At 37.0% G+C, this 14,088-nt stretch overlaps 1 protein-coding gene across 6 annotated transcripts in view; it reads right to left on the bottom strand.

Moving 5' to 3' along the window:
* Positions 1-14,088, bottom strand: part of EPB41L5 (erythrocyte membrane protein band 4.1 like 5) — a 175,299-nt gene that overhangs the window by 42,443 nt on the left and 118,768 nt on the right. For all 6 annotated transcript variants that reach the window (XM_036318960.1, XM_036318956.1, XM_036318955.1 and 3 more), the window contains exon 17: positions 2,553-2,716. In XM_036318960.1, coding sequence (XP_036174853.1) covers positions 2,553-2,716 — 164 coding nt within the window. The remainder of the gene's footprint in view (positions 1-2,552; positions 2,717-14,088) is intronic.

The following is a 14,088-nucleotide window of genomic DNA, read 5'->3' as shown; positions in this document are numbered from 1 at the left end:
TGTGCATGAATTTCGTGCACTGGGCCTCTAGTTACAAATAAAGTCCTCTAACCACTGAAAAGATAATGCATTTAACACAATTCAGCTTTAAATGAACTCTATTTAAATTAACCACACTATAATAGTCTTATACAGGGACTAATTGATATGAGTTGGAATTTTTACATGTTCATTTGACCAAAAAAAAGTTGTTGAATGCCTAATAATTTCTATATAGTCAGGCAGAAGAAGGGAGAAAAAACTATTAAATCATTGCCTCCTGGTCAAAAGGATCATATAAAAGTATACAGCAATTAACTCTTGGCTGAACATATGAACCAGATGTGGAGTTTTTAAGTAATACTGCTTCCCAGAGCTGACCTCAGAACAATAATATCAGAATTTCTGGAGGTAGTTTTCTGGAATTGGTAGTTTTTAAAACTCTCCCAGTAATGAGAACCACTAATTCAACACTGATCTCAAAATCATCCATACTCATTTACTTCATTGCCATTTCCTGGTTTTCTTATGCTTCAAATTATTTGATGCTAAATTTTAACATGATGATGTTGAGACCACAAATGCTTTAGCTTATGCTGATAAATTAATAACATTGGGTTTAGGTGTTTTGTTTTGTTTTTTGCTGTTGCTGCTTAAATAAAGCTTCTTCTGCTACATCTGTTTGGCTGAGGAACATCCTGAGATTGTAGGGTAAGCTGTTTTTTAAAAAGTTACTATTTATAACTACTCAGCTATGTGAATCAGGATTTTCACATTACAACCAAAAGAAAATAAAGAATAAATTGGATACCAAGATTCTATGGCCTTAATTCTTAATACCAAAACAATCCATTTTCACTGACTTTGAGCAAATGCTATAAATCTGCACTGAGTAAGTCTTATTAATGAAACTCTCACACTATGCAAGGGTTTCTTCTGTCACAACTTCAACAGCATTTAAGCTCCACTTGAATATCTTCTAAAATGAGGGCTCACTTACTATTTGTTAGGTATCTATTTCTGATATATGGCAGAAACATTTTAAAAATCCTTTTCTATACTAATTGCAAATCTGCTTCTCTATACTTGCAAATTGCAGGTCCAAGATTCACCAATAAAGTGTCAAAATAAATTCTTTGCTATATCAGGCTTTCAAATATTTGAAGAGTTATTACATCTCATATTATCTTTTCTAGGCAACCCTCATTCATCCTACCATATTCACCAAAACCAATACAATTTCCTAGAATGTATGTACAAAGTAAATGTTGTTTGCTAATACAACACTATTGCAGCACTGTTAAAAACTTTTAAAATTCATATAATGGACATAAAATGAAATGTAAATAAAATCAACACCACCAACTCCATAGTGGAGAGTACTTTCATTGTAACCCTGGAAACACTCCATATGAAGCTAATCCTGCTTCTGGTTGAATCTAAATTCTGCTGGCCTTAAGTTTCTTGTCTCACATCTTTTTAGTGACAAAGAGTGGTCTTTGCTAACAAAAGGTAGAGTCCAGGACAGGGCTGTAAAAACTGGAAACGAACCTAAAGGAATTATGGCAAAGAAAGTATAAGACAAACAGTAATGGAGGATGTTTTCTTAATCCAATAACTAACTACTATCTTTAAAATAAAATTAGAACATTATTCTGAAATTACCAACATAATAAATTTAAGTTAATTTTTGTCTCCCTAATCTCAGATTCATAAGCACAATTCAAACATGGTAGATGTCTATAAGAACATAAAATCTTGAACATATCAGAATATTTGTTTAACCATGCATTTGTAGTGGTTACTAGGAGAACAAAAGAAAAATTTTTAATGCCACTTACCAGTAGTACTACTGCATGTTCTACTAACCAGAAGCACAGTGTAACTTTTCATTAACACTTCCCATCTCTAAATTACTATATACTACTGCTGTATTCTATATAATGAGAGACAACAGCATACTCAATGGCAATTACCAATCAAGAGCCACATAAACATGAGCTGCTTTTAAAATGAACATACATTACACTGAGATTCAACAGGAAGTTTCTGTTTAAACACAACTTATACTTTAATATCAAACCAAATTCACAAGTATTAGAAATTTTCAATGTTCAATATACTGTTATCTTTTAACCTTTTAAATGTTAAGGAAAGCAGTTTTCTTTCTGGATTATTTATTTCTTATAGGTCTGTGCAACAACAGTCCTCATAAAAACAAAATACTTTCTAGGAGCTAATGGAATGTCCAAACATTTACTCAATCCTGAACCTTAAAAATCTTTCAAGAAATGTTTTCTCTTAATTTTCATTCAAGAAACAAAGTGAAAAAGCAAGTTTGAAAATGTACAAATATTTAATGACTTATAAGTGATCAAATGTTTAATGGTCTCAATTATGCAATCTTAAATACTTCAATGAACCCTTAAGCCAAGAAGGCATAACTCTTTTACATTAATATTTAAAATTCAACTACTACATAAAATATTCTTGAAGGAACTGACTTAAGTAGCTCATTTAAAAGGGAGGTAAAATAAAAGGTGTCACTGATGTTATACAGAATATTTACTCACTCCTGCCTTCAACTTCAGGTTCCTCTAATCCGGTTTGCCTGGGGGCTACATTAATTTCATCGGGTGATTGCAATGTTTCCACAGTGTCAGGTGCCCCAATTATATCATCAATAGTTGTTTCCAATAAGGCTGGACTATCTAGCAAATCAATATTCGAAGGCAAGCTGTAAAGGTAACAGAAAACTTATTTAGACCAAGAAATTTATCATGAAAAGAATTTAAAATACTAAGAAAAAATCTTTATTGGAAAAAAATTCATGTAAGAGTTTATATTCCAACTAGTTTATTCATCTGTCAAAACATTTTGGGTAGACTTTTCTATCAGCCAGGATGGAGTAAATGGCACTGGATTTAACTTCCTACTTGAAATAACAAGGGGGAAAAGCTGTTTTCAAGACATCAGACATCAGAAAGCAAAGGACAGTGATTCTGAAATTCGGGAAACAAAGGAGGTGAGCCCTACAGTTGCCTTGAGAGAATTTCCATGCCATGGCGCAGAGAGGGTGAAATGAGGCACAGCCCAGAGGGACTCCCTTAGTCTCTTCTTAATAAGTAAGATGAGGCTGAGAGTCCAGGGAGACCACGGCAGCTAAGTTCACAGGACAGGGTACCAGACAGGAGAGAGCAGCACTTCAAGAAGGGAATGAATCCTGGAGATGTGCAGAAGGTCCCCCTCTCAGGTATTCAGCAAGTGCTGGTCAGAGAATGCATGTGAGGAAACTCTCTGAGGCTAGGAAAAGAACTATCCAGAAGGATTTCCTCCCTCCCTCTGTTTGGCTGGGGAAAGTACTAGTGGCACTCATACTGGACCAGCGTTCCTGTTTCCATAGACTAAAAACACGTAATTAACAGGGCACTGAGTATTTAGGAAGGTCTTGCCTCAATCATGGAAAACAATTAACTCAGACTAAGCATGGCAACAGGCCCACCTAACCCAAAAAATCAAACTGTTTCTAAGTAATTTAACTACATCCCAAAACAAAGTTTAAGAAGTTTTAGAGAAATATAGAACTATCTAGCATCAGGTAGGAAAGTTAAATTTGTTAGGTGAAGAACTTGGTAAATTGTCAGACATCCACTCAAAGATGACCAGGAATGCAAAGACATCCCATGTTAAAGAGAATAATCAACCAATAGAAATTGATGTTAGAATTAACAGAGAAATTCATTAAATAGTTATTATATGTATTCCATATAATCAAAAAAGTTAAGCAAAGACATGGAAGATATAAAAAAGACTCAAATAAAACTTCTAGAGATGAAAACTACAATATTGAAAATGTAAAATATATTAGATGGGATTGACAACAGATGATAAGTTAGATAAGAAACTAAAGGCATAGCAACAGAAACTATCCAAAATAAAACACACAGAGATCAAGAATCCCCCAAAATGAAAAGAGTATCATTTAGCTGTGGGACAACTTCAAGTAGTCTGCTGTATGGATAACTGGAGTTCCAAAGTGGAGGTGGGACAGGACAAATGTTTAAAGAAATAGCTGCTGAAGTTTATCAAGATTTAATGAAAACTATTAGCCCACAGATGCCAGGGCTCCTCACACAGGGCACACCTTGCTGGGGCTGACCAGCAGACCCTGAGCAATGGATGAATGGATTTGACAGTTTCACTGTGAAAGAGAGGCTAAGGGATGGCCTGGCCGAAGTGACCAGGCAGCCTCGATTGCCTGCCTCATTAGGCTTTTATTGGATTTTTTATCTTTAGATACACTCAGGGTGAGTAATTTTGGGAGGACACATGTGTTTACATTTCACTCTAGGAAAGGGCATCTGGGAATTAAGCATAAGGATTCCAGTAAACACCTGGGGGTCTGCATATGCACAGACTTGTTTGGAAAGGTCAAGGAATAATTAGGGGCGCCACCGTCCACACTCCCCTAAGTCTCCCTTAAGTGGGAATTCCAATAAACAGGGCAGGCGCCTTCCACACACTTCCCTTTTCTTGGAATATCCTCCTTACAAGCTTTCCAACCAAGTCTCATGCTTCCCCACACACAGACCCAAGAATCTCAACAAACTCTAAAGACAAGAATATGAAGAAAACTACACCAAAGCATATCACAATCAAACTACTTAAAACTAATGATAAAAAGAAAATCTTAAAAACAGCCCAAAATATTATGTGTTTAAATAAAGATATGAATGACAGCTGATTTCTCATCAGAAACAATACAAAATAGAGGACAGTGGAGGAACATCTTAAAAGCACTGAAAGAAAAACTCTCAACCAATATTTTATAGCCAGCAAAATAAAGCTTTAAAAAGCAAAGAAAAAGCTAGGTATATAGCAAAAAGAAAACACATTTGCACAAAAAGGTACACATAAATGTTCATAGCAGCATTATTCATAAGAGCCAAAAGTGAAAACAGCACAAATACCCATCAACTGAGGCATGGATAAATAAAATGTGATATACCATAGAGTAAAACACTAATCAACAATAAATGGAGTGAAGTGCTGATATATGCTGTGACATGGATGACCCTTGAAAACATGATAAAGAAATCAGACACAAAATACCACATATTGTCTGAGTACATTTATATGAAATGTCCACACTTGGCAAATCCATAAAGACAGAGAGTGGATTTGTGGTTGCCAAGAGCTGGAGGAGGGCTCAGGGAGGAATGGGGTGGTGTGTTTGACTGCTGTGGTGTAAGATCTAAAATTAAGATTCAATATTAAGTGCTACCTTGACATCCCTGCCTCACAAGACCCCAAAGGACTAATCACAAGTGCCCTTGCTCTCACCAGATATGCCCTCCCCCAATTCATTGGAAAAAGTTCCCCATCCAGCCAGATCTGATATCAACTGTACCACCTGCATTCTACCAGGTTCTTAACCTAGCAAATGTCACTCCCCTGACAGCCAAAATTATTCAAACAGGCCAATCACATCCTCTGGTGGGAACCAAGGGTCACCTCATCCTCACATCATTACAAAGCTTGCCTCTCACAGCCCATGTTTATTCACTTTGCTCCCAGGAGCAACACTCCTGTGACCCGGTATGTTATGCAGTTTCCTCCTCCCTTGAGCTATGAGTATTTGTGACCAGTAAATTGCTGTCTATCTCATCTGTCCAGTGTTGGGTGTTGTGTGTTGGACCCTCACCAAAAGAATGAACAGGAGGTAATCAAAACAACTGCTAATGAGTTTGGAATTTCCTTTGGGGTGGGGGTGAATAAAAATGTCCTAAAATAAAATTGTGATGAAGGTTGCCCAATCCTATGAATGTACTAAAAACATTGAATTGTCCACTTTAAATGGGTGAATAATATGGTATGTAAATTATATCTTAAAGCAGTAAAAACAAAAGGCAAAATAAAAACATTGCCATTCATATAAAATAATTCATAACCAAAAGACATGCATGAAAAAATGTTAAAGAATGACTTACAGGCAGAAGTAAAATGAACAATGTATTATGGGGTTTATAACATATATAAAAGTAACATACTTGACAAATGATAGTAAAGAAGCTGGGAGAGGAGAAATGGAAGTACACTACTCTAAGGTTCTTACACTATACATGAAATGGTATAATGGCCCTTGAAAGTAGACTATTATAAGTTAAAGTTGTACATGCAAAAGCAACCATTAAAACAAAGCAAGAGTTATAGCTAAGAAGTGAAAAAAGGAGATACGTAGAATTTAAATATATATATAATACATAATAATATATATATAATATATATAAATATATATAAACATAATATATATAAATAATATAATATTTTTTATATATATATATATATATATATATATATATATAATTGATTTCAGAGAGGAAGGGAGAGGGAGAGATAGAAACATCAATGATGAGAGAGAATCACTGATTGGCTGCCTCCTGCACACCCCACATTGGGGACTGAGCCCACAACCCCGGGCATGTGCCCTGACTGGGAATCAAACCATGACCCTCTGGTTCATAGGTTGGGCCCATGGTCAGGGACAGAGAAACATGCAAAAAAAAAATTCCTGGTCAGGGCACACACACACGGGAAGCTACCAATTGATGTTTCTCTCTCACATTGATGTTTCTCTCTCTCTCCCTCCACCCCCTTCTTCTCAACCACTGAGCCATGCTGACCGGGCCATATATAGAATTTTTAAAAACACCTGACTAATGAAGAAGAAGACAGAAAGCGAGAAAGACAGGAATAGGAAACATCTGGGAAAAACAAAAATAAAATGATAGACTCAAGTTTAATCATATCAGTAATCATATTAAATGGAAATGGTCTAAACATACCAATTTTTAAATACAAAGATTGTCAGTTAAAATTAAAAAAGAAAAATCCATTTATGTACTGCCTACATAAAACATAATTTAAATATAAAAAACAGAGATTAAAATGAAGGATATAAAAGATATTCCATGCTGACAGTAGTCAGTAAAAGCTAAAGTGAATATATTGATATCAAAACAGAGTTCAGAACAGAACTTAAAATGAAGATAATCATTTCATGAGAAAAAGGGGGTAATTTAATTAGGAAAACATAACAATCCTAAATATTTAGGAACTTAATGACAGAGTTTCAAAATACATGAAGCCAAAACTGAAAAGATTAATAGGCAAGTCAATAATTATGGTTGAAGATTTAAACACTCCTTTCTGAATAATTGATGGAACAAGCAGGATATATTGGACTTGACCAACAGAGACACCTGAAGGAGGGATATTAGCACCGGATGGGGCACAGGGGGAGAACAGAGATGGAAGCTGCACCCAGCCCACACTTGGCTGCAGCCCCAGCAGATGCAATAGTAATGAAGGGCTGGGGTACAGTCCCAACGGGGCAGACCAGATTGGAGGGCAAGAGAGCAATCCATCCTGGATGGCTGGCACACATTGAGGCTGGGCCCATGGTCAGAGGTAGAGAAACAGGCAACAAAAATTGCAGCCTCCAGCCCCAGCTGGGTTGCTCAGTTGGCTGGAGTGTCATCTGATGTACCAAAAAAGTTTCAGGTGCGTTTCCCGGTCATGGCACATACCTCGGTTGAGGATTGGATCCCCCATGGGGGCATACACACACAGGAGGCTGCCAATTGAGGTTTCTTTCTCACATTGATGTTTCTCTCTCTCCTCTCCTCTCCTCTCCCTCCCTCCCCTCCCCTCCCCTCCCCTCCCCTCCCCTCCCCTCCCCTCCCCTCCCCTCCCCTCCCCTCCCTCCCCTCCCCTCCCCTCCTCTTCTCTTCTCTCTCTCTCTCTCTCTCTCTCTCTCTCTCTCTCTCTCTCTCCCCCTTCTTCTCACTCTAAAAAGATCAATAAACATATCCTTGGGTGAGGATTTAAAAACAAAGTTGCAGCACTCAAAAGCAGCCAGCATGGAACACAGGACTCACAGCTGGGGAATCTGCCCATTCCATCTCCCTTGGCACTCTGGGCAACAAAATCCTCTCTGGGCAGGTTGTGACCGGACTGAAAAAACCTCTCCAACCTAAGTGATCTGTACTCATTGCAGCCAAACCCACAAGGAAGGGCAGAACCAGGGACACCTGAACTCACTTCCCCCCACCCCCACCCCCACCCACTGCTGCACATCCTAGTAGTAGCAGGTGGGTCAACTTAGAGCATCAGGCTTCAGGAAGGTGGCACCAGGAAAACACAGGAAATGCATAGCCACCCCTTCCAATCCATGGATCCATGGAGGTGGTGCCCTGAGACAGAGGTGCCCAGGTCCCAAAGCAGATGCCCACCTGCTGGGGAATACTGAGTGTTTTCCACAGCTGAGGCGATAGATCCTTGAAGCCCCACCTTCTAGAAAACAAGACTAAGACCTCTATTTCACCAACTAAAATTATTTTTAAAAAGCAGCTTCCCCCCCACCACCACCACCAAATGCCATGCAGAGAAAAAAACCCATCAAGTACAATGAATAGCCAAGTAACAAGGGAATTCAGAAAGAAAATTAAAATCTCCAGAAAATAAACTGAAAGCAATGGAAATATGTTATTTAAATGACAGAGAACTCAATATTGCAGTTATGAAAAAACTCAATGAGATACAAGAAAATTCAGAAAGGAAATTCAATGAACTAAGAAATAAAGTTAACGAACAAAAGAAGTACTTTATCAAAGAGATTGAAACTTTAAGAAAGAACCTTCTGCACAGCAAAAGAAACCATCAACAAAACAAGAAAGCCCACTGCATGGGAGAACATATTTGCCAATGTTATCACCAATAAGGGTTTAATCTCCAACAGTTACAGGGAACTCATACAACTTAACAAAAGGAAGATTAACAACCCAATTAAAAAATGGGCAATGGCCCTAAATAGATACTTTTTGAAAGAGGACATAAGGAAGGCCAAGAGACATATGAAAAGATGCTCAAAGTGACTAGTCATCCAAGAGATGCCAATCAAAAGGACAATGAGGTACCATCTCACACCTGTCAGAATGGCTATCATCAACAAATCAACAAACGACAAGTGCTGGTGAGGATTCGAGGAAAAAGGAACACTTGTGCACTGCTGGTGGGAATGCAGACTGGTGCAGCCACTGTGGAGAACAGTATGGAGTTTCCTCAAAAAACTAAAAATGGAACTCCCATTTGACCCAGTGATCCCACTTCTAGGAATATATCCCAAGAAACTAGAAACACTAATCAGAAAGGATATATGCACCTCTATGTTCATAGCAGCACAATTTACCATAGCTAAGATTTGGAAACAGCCTAAGTGCCCATCAGCAGATGAATGGATTAAAAAACTGTGGTACATCTACACAATGGAATACTATGCTGCGGTAAAAAAGAAGGAATTCTTACCATTTGCAATAGCATGATGGAACTGGAGAGCATTATGCTAAGTGACATAAGCCAGTCAGAGAAAGGTAAGTACCACATGATCTCACTCATTTTGGAATATAATGAACAACATAAACGGATGAACAAAAACAGATCCAGAGACAGAGAAGCATCAATCAGAACATCAAACTTCAGAGGGAAGGTGGGGGAGGATGGGAGTAAGGGGGAGAGATCAACCAAAGACTTGTATGCATGCATACTAATATAAGCCTAACCAATGGACACAGACACCAGAGGGGTGAGGGCATGAGTGAGGGGGCAGGGGGACCATAGGGGAGGGGATAAGAACACATATGTAATACCTTAATCAATAAAATAAAAAAAGAAAGAAAGAACCAAAGCTAAATTCTGGAGCTGAAAAACTCAATAAAAGAGATGAAGAATAAACTATCAAACTTAGGAAATAGTGCAGACCAGATGGAGGAAACCATTAGTGATAAAGAAGACAAAAATCTAGAAATGACTCAGGTGGAAGAAGAGAGAGAATCAACAGTAAAAGAAAATCTCTAGGCGAATTATCTGACTCGTTAGAAAGAGTGATATAAGAAAAATGGGTGTATCAGAGGATGAAGAGCAGGAGAAGGGGACAGAGGGCCTATATAAACAAAAAAATGATGAAAACTTCCCAAACCTTTGGAAAGAACTGGATACTAGGATATTGGAAGTTAACAGAATAACTAATTATCTCAATCTAAAAGGCTTTTTTCCAAGGCACATTATATTAAAACTGTCAAAAATTACCATCAAAGCAAGAATTCTCAAAGCAGCCAGGGAAGAGAAGATGATAACTAATAAAAATAAATCCCATTAGATTATCATATATTTTTAGCCAAAACTACAAGCTAAGAGAGAGTGAAATTAATTATTCAAATTATTGAAAGAGAAAAATCACCAGCCAAGAATAGATATTTATTTCCAGTCAAGATGGCAGCACAGATAAATGTGGTACTTGAATCCTTCCACAACCACATCAAAATTACAACTAAACTACTGAACAACCATCATTCAGAGCCACCTGAAACCTAGCTGAGAAGAAGTCCTATAAGAAGCCATGTTGAGACTGATGGCCACAAGGGATATTTTGGCTGTGGAAGTCTGCCTTGAGGAACGAGAGGTTCCAACCCCACACCAGACAGAAACACAGGGGGAAAAACAATGGAGACACAGAGCTACCAGAAAACTAACAATTAAATGGCTACAGGAAATCCTCATCTATAATAATGAAAGTGTAATATGCTAATTAGGCCAGACGTCCTTCCAGACATCCTTCCAGGACTGCAAGGGAAGCCTGGGTCCCGGGTGCCAGAGGGAAGCTGGTGCCGGCAACCGGGGGAAGGAAGACCTACTCTTGCATGAATTTCATACATCAGGCCTCTAGTATATCAATAATTATGCTAAATGGAAATGGACTGAACTCACCAATTAAAAGACACAGAGTAGAGTGTTCAGTCAAAAAACAAAACCCGACTATATGCTGCCTTCAGGAGACACATCTCAGCTGCAAGGACAAACACAGACTCAAGTGAAAGGGTGGAAAATGATACTTCAAATAAATGGCATCCAGACAAAAGCAGGTACTTATTGCTAAGTTATAAGTACAGCTCAACTATAGGTGACAAAATAGATTTCAAGATTACAAAACATAACAAAAAACAAAGATAGACATTTCATAATGATGAAAGGGACAATAGATCAAGAAGACATACACTTGCCCTAACTGGTTTGCCTTAATGGATAGAGCATTGGCCTGCAGACTCAAGGGTCCCAGGTTTGATTCTGGTCAAGGGCATGTACCTTGGTTGCGGGCACATTCCCAGTAGCGGGTGTGCAAGAGGCAACTGATCTCGATGTTTCTAACTCTCTATCCTCTCCCTTCCTCTCTGTAAAAAATCAATAAAAGTATATATTAAAAAAAGAAGACATACACTTATCAATACATATGCACCCAACCTGGGAGCACCAAAATATATAAAGCAACTCCTAACAGAACTAAAGGGAGAAAGTAACAAAAACACAATTATACCCCATTGATAGCTATAGATAAATCATCCAAACAGAAAATTAATAGGAAATATCAACCTTAATTGACAGATTAGACCAAACAGACATAATCAATATTTACAGAGATTTTCACCCCAGGACACCAGGATATACGTTCTTATTCTTCTCCAGTGCACACGGAACATTCTCAAGAATAGGCCATATACTGGGCACAAAATCAGCCTCAACAAATTAAAAAAAAACTGAAATCATACCAAGCATATTCTCCTACCACAATGCTTTGAAGTTAAAAATCAACTGCAAAAGGGAAAAACTACAAACACGTGAAGACTAAGTAAACAACATGCTACTAAATGATGACTTGATCAAAAAAGAATAAGAGATTAAAAGATACATAGAGATAAATGAGAATAATAACATGACATTAAAATTTGTGGGATATAGCAAAAGTGGCAATTAGAGGGAAGTTTATATCATTAAAGGCCTACCTCACGGAACAAGAAAAAATCGCAAATAATAACCTAATATATCAACTTAAAGAAGTATTAAAAGAACAAAGTCAGTAGACGGAAGAAAATAATAAAAATTAGAGCAGAATTAAATGAAATAGAGAATAAAAAGAAAATAGAAAACACCAACACGACAAACAGTTGGTTCTTTGAAAAGATTAATAAAATTGACAAATCTGGCTAGACTCACTAAAGAAAACAGAGAAAAGACTAAAAAAAAAAAAATCAGAAACAAAATATGAGAAGTTACAATGGAAACTAAGAAACACAAAGGACTATACAAGAATACTATGAATGGCTATGTGCCATCAAATTCCATAACCTAGAAGAAACAGACAAGTTCTTAGAAATATATAACCTTCCTAGACTGAATCACAAAGAACTGGAAAATCTAAATAGACCAATCAACAGTAAGGAAATTAAAATAGTCATAAAAAAACCTCCCAAAAATTAAAAGTCCAGGACCAGATGGCTTCAACTACTAAATTCTACCAAACATTCAAAGATTTAAAACCTATGCTTCTCAAACTCTACCAAAAAAATGAAGAAGAGGCAATACTTCCTAACTCATTTTATAAAGGCCATCATAACCCTGGTACCAAAACCTGGCAAGGACACCGCAAAAAAAGAAAATTAATACAGAAGCAAAAATCCTAAACAAAATACTAGCAAATCAAATACAGCAATACATAAAAAGGATTATATCACAATCGAGTGGGGTTCATTCCAGGGGCACAAGGATGGTTCAACATACTCAAATCAATCAATGAGATATACATTAACAAAATAAAATATAAAAATCATATAATCCTATCAACAGATGCAGAAAAAGCATTTGACAAGATACAACATTAATTAAGGTACTCAAAAAAATAGAGAAGGAAAGTACCTCAACATAATAAAGGTCATATATGACAAACCCTCAGCTAATATCATACTAAATGGTGAAAAACTGAAAGCTTTTTCTCTGAAATCAGGAGTAAAACAAGGATGCCCACTCTCACCACTGTTATTCAAAATAGTACTCCAAGTCCTAGCCAGAGCAATTAGGCGAGAGAAAAAAAAACCTATCAGAAACGGTAAATAGAGTAAAGTTGAAGAATACAAAATCAACGTACAAAATCCACTGTGTTCATGTACACTAACAATGTACATTCAGAAAAAGAAATAAAAAACAATTCCTTTTATAATTACAACAAAAAGAATAAAATACCTATGAATAAACTTAACAAATGATATGAAGGACCTATACATTGAAAACTGTAAGACATTGTTGAAAGAAATTGAAGAAGACACAAAGAAATGGATATTCCATGTTCATGGATTGGAAGACTCAATATAGTTAAAATGGCCATATTACCCAAAGCAATACAGAGATTTAATGCAATCCCCATCAAAATCCCATTGGCATTACTTAAAGAAATAAAACAAAACAAAAAAAATCATCAGATTTGTATAGAACAAAAGACCCCAAATAGCCAAAGCAATCATGAGAAAAAAGAACAAAGCTGGCCTGGCTGGTGTTGCTCAGTGATTAAGCATTGATCTATGAACCAGGAGGTCACGGTTCTATTCCCAGTCAGGGCATATGCCCGGGTTGCAGGCTTGATCCCCAGTGTGGGCATGCAGCAGGCAGCCGATCAATGATTCTCTCTCTCTCTCTCTTTCTCTCCCCCTCTCCCTTCCTATCCGAAATCAATAAAAAAAAAATATTTTTTAAAAAAGAACAAAGCTGGAGGTATTGCACTCCCTGATTTCAAATTATACTACAAAATTACAATCATCAAAACAGTATGGCATTGGTAGAAAAAAAAAACAACAGACACATACACCAATGGAACACAATTGAGAGACCAGAAATAAATCCAAATGTATATGGGCAACTGATTTTTGACAAAGGAGACAAAAACATACAATGGGAAAAAGAGAGCACTTTCAATAAATGGTGCTGGAAAATTGGAAAGCTATACACAAAAGAATGAAACAAGACTGCTATTTGACACCATATATAGAAATTAACTCAAAATGGATCAAAGACCTAAATATATGTCCTGAAGCAATTAAATACTTAGAAGAAAACACAGGTTACTAAACCTTGGTCTCAGAGAGGATTTTATTAATTTGACCCCAAAGGCAAGGGAAGTAAAAGCAAAAATATATGAATGGGACAAGAATCATGATTTTGCTCATATAT

The sequence above is a fragment of the Myotis myotis genome, unplaced genomic scaffold, assembly GCF_014108235.1.
Source record: "Myotis myotis isolate mMyoMyo1 unplaced genomic scaffold, mMyoMyo1.p scaffold_m19_p_8, whole genome shotgun sequence".
Lineage (NCBI taxonomy): Eukaryota > Metazoa > Chordata > Mammalia > Chiroptera > Vespertilionidae > Myotis > Myotis myotis.
The sequence above is the reverse complement of the archived record's forward strand: the minus strand, read 5'-3'. Positions and strand labels throughout refer to the sequence as shown.